General features: G+C 33.8%; 1 protein-coding gene across 1 annotated transcript; it reads left to right on the top strand.

Moving 5' to 3' along the window:
* The first annotated feature begins 8,388 nt into the window (after window positions 1–8,388).
* LOC137931761 (uncharacterized) lies at window positions 8,389–10,045 on the top strand. Its single transcript, XM_068775259.1, has 3 exons — window positions 8,389–8,609; window positions 9,220–9,299; window positions 9,758–10,045. Exons 1-3 carry the CDS (start codon window positions 8,507–8,509, stop codon window positions 9,989–9,991), a joined length of 417 nt encoding a protein of 138 aa, XP_068631360.1. The 5' UTR covers window positions 8,389–8,506; the 3' UTR covers window positions 9,992–10,045.
* Window positions 10,046–10,885: the final 840 nt, after the last annotated feature.

Raw genomic sequence — 10,885 nt, 5'->3', positions numbered from 1 at the left:
TTGAAGAAAAAGTGAAGCCTCTTCGTTATGCCAACGTCTAATTTGATTGAATGAAAATGTTAGACAATTTTTTTGTAATTTATAAATGATATGGCTATATAACAATGTCTTGCTGCGCTCATCACATTTGATTATTTTTTAAATATTATTATGATAAGTAATTGTTTATATGTATATATGTATTTATTTATCTGTATATATGTAATGTATACGTCAAAGAGACTGCTTGATAATTAAAAATTAATTGAGAATTAACAAATACCTGAAGTTTTGTTGGTACATCGAATCACCGGCGGCACACAAGGGAAAACATAGACATATTTAATGTTAAAAGGTATGTACAAGAAAGCGTGTAGAAAAAATAATAGCACTCCACTTAATACAAAAGTTACATTTATAAATCCGCTGCACAATATTTACTTACATATGATTATTATACAGGAGATTAACACTTTTTAAATTTAGTAGCTCTTTTGTGCAATTATGTCATTACATTATGGCATTAAAATGGATTTCAGTATTTCAGTAAAATTCAGCATAAACAATTTTAAATCCTTTTATATTTCTGAGGTTTTTATGAGCTTGCAAAACAATTGCTCTACCACTTTATAAAGGATATTGCAAAAGCGACACCACAAAAAACCCTCTAATTTTGTTATGAACTCTTCTAAGGTCGTGAAGGATTTGAAAGCTTCGTAAATATAAGTTTAAAAATGTCAATATAGGGAAGTTTAATTTGATTATAATTTGTATCAATTACATTTAGATGTTTTGTCATTCTTCTCATGACGTACAGATGTCGTCACTATAAATGATATTATATTGATAATAATATATAAATGATTATAACTGGTCTACGATCAAAATATCTCATCGCCATAACGAATTTATCAACGACACGATTTAGTACAAAGTGAATTCTGGACGCATAACTTGTTGGGACGTCGTAAATCATATCAGTTTGTTGGGCTCGGCTCTCTGATTGTCCGTCCCGGGGGAAATCCCTCCGGGTTTCTATTCAATTAACGAACAACTAACTTTACAACATTGCGACTGAATTCTGTTTTCAAAATAACATACCCAGATCAAGAAGCGATGATGCAAACCATTACATATAATGACAATTATAAGTAAAATCATAATTGTTGTTTAATTTTGGAATACAACGCATGACCATATTGAGGTCTTATTAAATGTTGGGAATACCAGCCTGTAGAGTATAGATGTAAGGCCGGTTTTAAACGAATTAAACCAATCGGTTTAAAACGAAAAAAACCGTTTAAAACCGAAAAAACCCATTTTTTTTCGATTTTAAACGTTTAGTGTTGACGACTATGTTTTTCTTAAATATAAACACATTATCTATTCCAAGCGTAGACATTACCTAGCTAAGTTGAAAAACTATTACCTAGTTAACTATATTGGTTATTTTGAAAAGATTTATCAATCAGTTTCATTCGGTTTAAAACCAAACTCACACACTTGCACTTCTCACGCGGAGAGACGTCAAGATGCAACGTTGCCAGCTCGCCTACTCCACACCACACACACACACATACATAGCGTGTTGCGTGCGGACATATCAGTGTTGCCAGTATTGTAAAAAAATGTGCAAATTTGGATTCAATATAAAAGTACTCGTACCAAGTATGCCAAACATTACTAAATAACTAAAATGTAATGAGCTGTTATAAAATTAGATTATTAGGTACCCGACTTTTTCTTGAAAGTAATAAAAAAACTGGCTAATCTTACACAGTCCACTCGACAACATGATGATCATACAGTCAAGAAAGTCATGAAAATTTATGAGGCGCCACTATCTTTGTAAAACTGACTGACATTTCTGTCCTAAAATTAAATATGGCAACACTTTATTTCTTTTCATGACTTTCTTGACAGACTGTGTGTGTGCATAGCAGTCGGCGGTGGCTCTCCGTCGGCAAACTCTTGAAACAGAAATTGAGGAGTGGACCTTTGAGTAGACCTTAACTACTTGGAAATAAAGGTCAAAACTCCTATCCACAATTTCTTTATGATTTAGGTACATATTTTAATCTATTGTATGTAATATTGTTTCTTTATAATTATAGTACTTTATATGTAATATACTTACCTACATAGGTATAAACTGCATAGGTAACTAACACAAGACCAAGTATTGTCGATAATGATGTGTAAAAACACTGTTCTTATATTTTAGTAGGCGAGTTTTAAACCGTTTAAAAAGATTTATTTGGGGTTTTAAACCGCCACTTTTGGTTTTAAACGTTTTAAATCGGCTTTTTTACATCTATACTGTAGAGACAAGGCAAGACATCCTGCGGCTGCTATGATGAAAATGGTGATAGTCAAAAACAGTACTCAAGATATTTTGGAATAAAAAAATAGACTGAGGTACCAGTCTATTTTTATAGCAAGAAGGTATTCCTGCTATTAATATTAATAAATATTGGAAACGTCTCAATATACGAAATATAATATTATGATCGTATGAAGTAATAGAGAGTTAAAAAATCTATTTAATTGTATAAATAATATATTGTATGTGTTTACAATGACTAAATAATGTACTTCTGTGCTTCTAAATACAAAACTATATTTTTTACAATAATAGACTATTCTTGTTCAACAAAACTACATTACATTATATAACAATGAAACAAAGGGTTCTAGCCTGGAATACTAATATTAGTATTAGTAATTTTTCCTTTTCTTTTGACCCTATAAACTTGAACTGCAAGATATAGGCCTCCTATGTAGATTGCAACGGTAACTGGTCTTGTAATGCATGCATCAAGCTACTTGCCGTGACCATAAATGTCTTCGGTCTACCTAGTGGGGAACTTAACTACTTCGCCAAGGTTGCACGAGCGATTTGCACGCCCATCACCACTAGAGAGGAGCAATTTTTAGAGTTACGTCAGTAAGTCACAGCAAAACTACCAGCACAGCTCTTCCCATTGCTTTCTGGGTTAACTTGAGCTTTCAAATGAGACCTACGATGGGCCTGTAACATACGTCTCGTATCCATATGTCATCACATATTGGTGAAAGATCTTCGTCTTCATATATATCGTATTTATATTGTGGTATTTTGGAAGAGAAAATGTTTCGGAGTCTTCGCTGCCTATCCGAGTTGGATTCCTCGAGTGATCTCTTTTTGGGAGTTGAATTTAATTACTTAGTATATAATAACGCATGCGGCACCGGAAGGCAATGCCAAAGTTAAGTTGCAAACGTCGCTGTAAAAATAATTTCGATAAACCGTCGAATAAACTATTTAGTTTCAGACAGATGATTATAGAGAGCTGTCTGAAAAAAATATTATAAGAAAGTAATATTATTAGACAATATTAAATAATATGTCTCCAAAGGCAAAAACAATAAAATCATAATGCATATTTTAACCCATTGTTCTCGAATATCTCCGCGGAGAGTTTAATGGAAGCGCTTGTATTGTAACCGCTTTTGTTATGCATTTACTTATAAGAAATGAAGTATAGAACAAATAACACATTCTTGTTAATCTAATATGGAAAACCATATAGTAATTTGAATACTATCTAAACAAATATAGTATGATTGGTCGATTTACACCTAAAAAAATAGGTTAAAGTATGCCTCTTTACTGTCAATTAATGTATTCAAAACAACCTATTCTTAAATTAATGCTTTCAAAAATAATAGAAACATAATATGTTATAGTAAGAAAAGGCGTTATTGAAATACGGTTCAAAACATATTACCAGCATATTACCAGCTGTCCATGCGGACTGTAATGGTACAAGTTTTTAAAGAACAAAAATAGTCTATCATATTTCAAAGCAAGTAGTTTACACAGGGTTATTGGAAATACAGTACCCTGCAATAAATATTGGACATCGACAATTACACTACCTATGTGATGTTTTGTCAGTTGTGCGAAAGAGATAACGCTCTACGAAGTCGAAATTAGCCGATTGTCTCTTTCCAAAAGTCGATGTGCAATATTTATCGCAGGGTATTGTAGGTGTATAATCTCTAAACCTTTTCGCGGATAAATGAACTACACATTCACTCAATTGAGGCTTTTACATATATAACCAAGCTACATGTATACGTTTCCTTTACTTTGTCAACTTGTGGTTTTATTTATTAATTTCAAAAGTAAGAAACTACAATTTATAATTATAATTATATATACAATATTTAATAAAAATAAACAAAAAAATCATTTTTAAATTCCGCACTAAATAAAGAGATATGAAAAACACCTACAACAGCCACCGGGATTCGCGTAACGTTGTCACCAATGAGCTTTCGTAAATTTTCATTCATCTAATTATAAAAAAGCCGGCAATGTTAATAATAATTAAAAGTTATTCCATTACTGTATTAACTTTTACCTCCGTCGCCGCTTTTTACAGCGAATAAAACTAGAAGCGCAATGTATACCTTACACTTAATCCATTGTCGCTGTGCAGTCCCACACGGGCACTCCTTTACAATATACTCCGCACTTAACATTACTTTGAAAACTTTTATTGCTCGTGAAATTGTGTAAAGAATGCGAGTGCATAATAAAATAGTATTTAATACCTAGATTATTTTGTATATTTTCATATCTAACAGAATACACTATTGCTACTATCTAGTAAACAGAATAACTAGGAATAATTTCATTTTTATTATGTGTGTGATGAAGACAGGAGCTTTTCTCTGTAACCTATTGAACGATTTAGGTTTGGCAATATTGGTAGAGTCATTAAACTCGTTTAGATAAGTAGTTCGGTCGGTGAAGGTGAAGTTTAACACATTTCAAGTAGGCGTCTTTAAACTTGCTACGAGGGCCGTCAGCCCCGAGAACCGTAATCGGCTTCTCTTTCTATAGCGCGATGGACACGGCGAATCCGCGGAAAGCAAAGAAATTACGTTATATTTATTATATAAGTTAATATCAATTATTTATTTTACGGTGGAACTTCATCGTTTTGTTATTGGCATTTATAGTTTAACCGTATTGAAGGTGGCTGAACGTTGAAGGCACTAAGCCCAAACCTGTAGTAGCTGCCACAAATGAACTACCTCATTTTATAGCCCAATTACTAACCGAGTCCCGACCGACGTCATACTTCAAGCAAAGAGGTGGTAAAGGTTTTGTGGCCAGACTTCAGGCTTTAAGTAACGAAAAAAGTGCAACAAGACCTTAACTTATACGCCGCCCGGCTGTGGCAAACATTTACGATATTATGGCACAAAGGTGTATAAATAGCCATGAAACTTTGTCAAATACAAGCATTTCATATGGAACACTCATGCGACTTTACATAACAACCTTTTATTTAGAGAATAAACATCGTTTAGTAAGTTAAAGGACTACCCCAAGACACTAAGCGCGGGCCGATATTTTAGACATGTCACTGGATTGAGAGGTCTTGGAGCTTCACAACGACTTCCGAGACGTGATCTAGGCTTCAGCTTTCACTTATTATGTATCGAGAATACTAATTAGTGCCACGGTTGAACTACAAAAATATTAGTAATATAGAGATATACTATATTAGACATCGCCAATATGGCGCCTTGTTTTACATATGCTGATGTATTGTTTCTTCTGTAATTCTTTCATCGATAAATCATCGGTAAATAATAAGAATGAACGAGAATGATGAATATTTAATGTGAATATAATGTAAAAGCGCCTGTGAAAACTTAAAAGCAAAAACTCACATTCGCTACTTTAGCGTTCACGCTGTGTGTTGCTGACTACTACGGTCAAAATACTTTTATTTTAAATCATTCTTGAGCGTTCGAATTTAAATTCGTATGTCAATTTGAATTCGAAATCCATCAGCGATGACGTCACTACCATTGTTTTATAGTCGTTTAAATTATAAATACTTTCTGTACTTGTGTTAATATACGTTATTTGATCACTTTGGCTGTCATCTTCCTTGCCAACGTGTTCGGGTCCCCGAAAGAAGATTTGATATGTGCTTTGGCTGTAATTCACCTCCGCCCGCTAAACGCGTATACTTCCGTTGCAGCAAACATTGTAATTTATTTTTTCAATTATTACATATTTTACATAATACAGAATAGATAGTTTAATTTGATGATTGGCAAAAAAATAAAGTTTCCTGCTCTTGTCTGAACAAGAGATTTTATTTAAGTACTTACAACTCGTGTAAATTTAAATAAGAGAGAGCACACAAATAAAATTGTTGGTCATTTTTATTTTTATTTCCTAAGTGAAATCCGTACAGTGTTAAAAAAAATATTAATTATTACTTAATTTCTTAATTCAATAATATAAAATTTGAAAATCCTTTTCTCAGTATCTAATTTTGTGTGGAAACATCAGTTTAAAACTATTTCTTTGTTAATAAATAATAACATAAAAATAGTATAATTTTAAGTCAAATTATTCCAAAAACATTCACTCCTCGTGAGAATTGACAACTCTAACCAATCGTCTAGTATACAGATTAAAAATCATGTTTATAAAAAATATAGTAGAGTATGAATAATGCACAAACTTTTTAATTTTATTTCATTTTATATACTACCAAAGTGTACGTTGCGCCATTAAACTCACGTCGGGTAATGCTTACCCTGCCCATGTTTGTCCATGTCACGGTTTTAGTTTCCGACCTATTCAATATGCACGTGTCTGTTTTATAGCAACCGGCAACGAGTAGCGCCAATTACGGATATTGGATCAACGTCCATATCCGTCCATATCCGACGCAACAACTTTCCTTAAAATGCGACCAGTGATTTAAACTTAACAGGTTATACTTCGATAACCGTTTTCAATATAAACATAGGTAACCTATTTTTAATTATTTAAAAGGTATATACTTTCATAGCTAGTAAGCTACGAGAAGTCTATCTATATGAAATAATTTATCGGAGATAATTCAACAAATAAAAGTTGTGTAGCATTTGTCTTTCAAAGGAAATAATGCAAAAACTAGTAATGTAATATCATCAATTTTACTATTCAATGTTGTTACATTATATCAATTATATTTAATGTTTATTAATATTTTTTCTTACCTTCATAATACAATCAATAATTAAATAAAAGCATTATTGTTGGCTTTTTTATAGTTGCTCTAGTAAAACTGATTGCAACATGACATCATCGTCAAGTGTATTCTTAACATCGTTGGAAGACAATATTTTTTACATGCCACTTGCCGCCTGCAAGCCGAGATCTCCTCGTGGGGGTTCTTTGGCTGGATCACTCCCTGGAATGTTCACCGAAGCGTTCCAAGAGCTCGGCTGCTTTCCAATCCGGTAAACCTGCCACCTCATACCAGCGGAATCTGCAAATGCCATTTGAGCAGCAGAGAGAGTCTTATCAAAGTAAATGCCACCAGTTAATTGAAAATCTATGGCGGAGGACTATGTCCAGCGGTGGACATCTAACGGCAGAAATGATCTTGATGATGATGACGTATTTAATAATTTGACTAAGTTTAATATTGATTGCCTGTCCCAGTAAATACTTCTGTACTATATGTACATCATTTATGCCCCGTATTTTGTAATAAAAACTCGTATTTGTATTATCATTTACACTATGTGGCCATGTCCATTAGTCTATGAGCTAATGTAAGTTAAGATTATTATAAAAAATACCAAATATAATGCTACCCAAACCTCTGTACCGCTCCTTAGTTATACCGGCGGCGAGACGGAGTAGGTTCAGCCGCTCAGTCCCGTCAGAACGTCAGTACAGTACATAGTTTCCAAGGTAAGGAATAAAGGTTTTTTACTTTGCTTACACTGCTACCCATTTACAGATTCTACGGGATATGGGGAACCAGGGGCATATGATGCTTTGTCCAAAACCGAGGTTAACACTACTGTTTCAACGGAAAGCCGATGATCAGGGGTCATTGACCAACAAACCAGTCGACTTTGTTTCAAACGAAGCCGGTAAGTTTTCGGACGTCTCTGAAATATTGTTTATGAACACAGGTATTAGTCTCAGAATAAAGGCCCCTTCCCTTAAATTGAAAGGGATTTAAAACGTCAGAAAAAAATAATATCTAAATATTCATACACGTGCATTAATAAAACTATCATTTTTTTCTATCATAGATGTCATCAATTATTAAAAGTTGATGTGTACAGTTTTTAAATTTAGATGAAAAATAATAATACGTTAAATTTTTAATGTTTTATTAAAAACAATAACATGCCGAGTTTATTTTCCTGTTATATATATGAAACCAAATAATGAAGGTTCATGTGTTCTGTTTTTAAATTTCATCATTAAATAATATTGCTTTAAATATTTAGTTATCTTAAATATTAATGCTAGTTTATTTTCCTGTTATACATGAAACAATTCATGTAATCAGTGTAAACACATACCCGTTAGAACAAACATTGGTCAAGTGTTTACAACGTACCGATAACGCGGGCTTAATAAACTTATCAGCAACAAAATAAATTCAGTACAATTATTTGTTTCTATATTATAGTATCCTCAAATAATTATACCGTTATGTATAATTTAAAAGTAATTGTTTTAATTTTAAGTTTAGCTGTAAGTTTAGAAGGAAAATCGAAGAAAGCTTCACCACCTCATTGCACTCAAGTAACAAAAGGTATGTAACAAGTGTTTTAATACTGCGATAAAGTAATTTAAATATCTTTATAAATTACGTTACTTCGTGTTTATTGATTTATGTTTTTGAGGCGTGATCGTTTACGATGCACCTTATAAGAAGACTGAGGGTCACTAAAGAGCAATGGAGAAGGGTATCTAAAGAGCAATGGAGAAGGGTATCTAAAGAGCTTAACTGCGAAACAAAATCTGAAATGAAGAGATACATAGAAAAACCTATCACCGAGGTAGCTCGAATTTCTCGTCTGTGCAATCGAAGGGTGATATAGCAGAAAAATTTTAAAACCATTAGACGCGACATGGCAAAGCCTTCAACCTGGTGGGCCACCAATATAATCGAAGCCTCGGAAAGGCACTACATCGTGACGATTTTTGAGTGCCCATGCATTGCAATGGGCGTCATGATGGTGACGAGTGATCAAGTTTTGTGTAGACCAGTGTCAACTGTGTTCTGTGTTACATGTCCAGAACACAATTGACACAGGTGTGTACAAAACACTGTTGCGTTTACCGATGGCATACATATATTTATAAATATGAGCGTTCCAACCTACAATTTTTTTTAGAGAGAAATCTTATTTTTATTCCAGACACGGACTACATTTCCCGCTTTAAAATGGACTACCCTGTGGTTTACATCATACCGGGACAGAGAGAGGCGTATCAACAAGTAATTGCAATTATTTTTGGGTTTAAATTTTATTTAAATATATTAAAAACTAACTGTTGTAGGTAGACTGTAGGTAATTGATTATAGCTGTAACAGATTTAAAGAGGTGAATGTCAGAATAAAACTTTATTAGTTATATCACTTATTTCCAAAAAAAATTGTCTAAAGTAAACACTTTAAAAAACATATATTGTAAAACAATAATTTACTCGACAGGCCAATAACTAACATCGGTACAAAATCTGCAGAGACAGAGAGTAAACATGATTAATTTTAATGTCTAACAATTCGAATTTTAAAAACTTTATTTCTTACTATAATATCATCACGTTATTTCTTATTTCTGAAACCATTGAATTTTGGACAGGTTGCACCATACATCAACTGACCAGTAACGTTGAGTATAGATTGACCATGATCACATATGATCAGAGTACTTTAAATCTATCTTTGTCCAGATGTTTTGCGTCAACCCGTCCGAAGTGAACAGGGCGGTGACCACGGTCTGCGATTGGGCGGCACCGCCGCAAGTGCAGTTCACGCTTGGTGATGAGTACATGCACGTGGTGCGACAGGACCCCACCGGACGATACTCGGGCAATGCAGTCATCACCACATACCAGCTCTGCAGTCACAACATACATAAGAATAACCAAACTTTAACGCCTGTTGTATCCGAATATGAATATTAATTGTCGTATTATTAATGATACTCTGGAATAAATAACTTTTGTTTTCGTCCCTTCTAAATTAATTTTATTAAAAAGGTCACAATGGCGACCAAGTGGCAGCAACGCTGATACGATCAGATTCGGAAAGCGCACGATACCAAAGTAACCGAAGCAATACACATCGCCGTAGACCGACACAAATGGCAACACATAGTGCGCCATAACTTACCAAAAAGGTTCTTGATCCTTTACATTCACCATCGTCATCATCATGTAAGCTGTTAGACGCCTGCTGCATGACGTATGCACCTCCACAGATCGCCACGATGACTGATCTTGCACTGCCCATATCCAGCGAGTTTTCGTGATCAACCATGTATCCCACTCACTACCACGTCAAACGAGCAATCTTCGAACTATGTTGGTGATGATTTTTCTAAGCCATCATCATTTGTCATTCGATCTCGCAGCGAAGCTATAATCATAGGAATTATTAATTTAAATAAGTCTTGTTCTTAAATGTGTAATAAAAAACATTGTGTGCCAGAACCGGCACCTTTATTCTGGTCCTCTTAACCTAATACAGACTCCTCAGAGTCCGTTATCCAAAGGCCAAGAGATCCAATAAAGCGAGTACTCACAAGTACATGCTCTTCTCAATCTTAGAACTTTATCCAAAACTTCTCACCTCCTAACGGAATGAAAACCCATTTAGCATTAACGTGAGAACGCTTCGTATTACTACTGGCCACCACGGTTACAATATTTTTAAAATTAAATTATAATCGTTCGTTCGAATTCAAATTTGACAGTGATTTGAATTGTGACGTCATCAATGATATAGTTATTGCCATTATGTTCGGATCCAAATTATAGATAGTACACGACTGTAAATAGATAAATAGATATTTACGT

The sequence above is a fragment of the Battus philenor genome, unplaced genomic scaffold (genome assembly GCF_028537555.1).
Source record: "Battus philenor isolate CCGP_79_NKW_IND1 unplaced genomic scaffold, ilBatPhil1.0.hap1 SCAF_8, whole genome shotgun sequence".
Lineage (NCBI taxonomy): Eukaryota > Metazoa > Arthropoda > Insecta > Lepidoptera > Papilionidae > Battus > Battus philenor.
This window is presented reverse-complemented; position numbering and strand designations above follow the sequence as displayed.

Bases quoted from the DNA above. Each gene is read 5' to 3' on its own strand.
- LOC137931761 (XM_068775259.1), top strand. From the start codon at position 8,507: ATGTATAATTTAAAAGTAATTGTTTTAATTTTAAGTTTAGCTGTAAGT. The intron at 8,610-9,219 runs GTATGTAACAAG...TTTTTATTCCAG, and splicing joins TTGCACTCAAGTAACAAAAG to ACACGGACTACATTTCCCGC. The intron at 9,300-9,757 runs GTAATTGCAATT...ATCTTTGTCCAG, and splicing joins AGAGAGAGGCGTATCAACAA to ATGTTTTGCGTCAACCCGTC.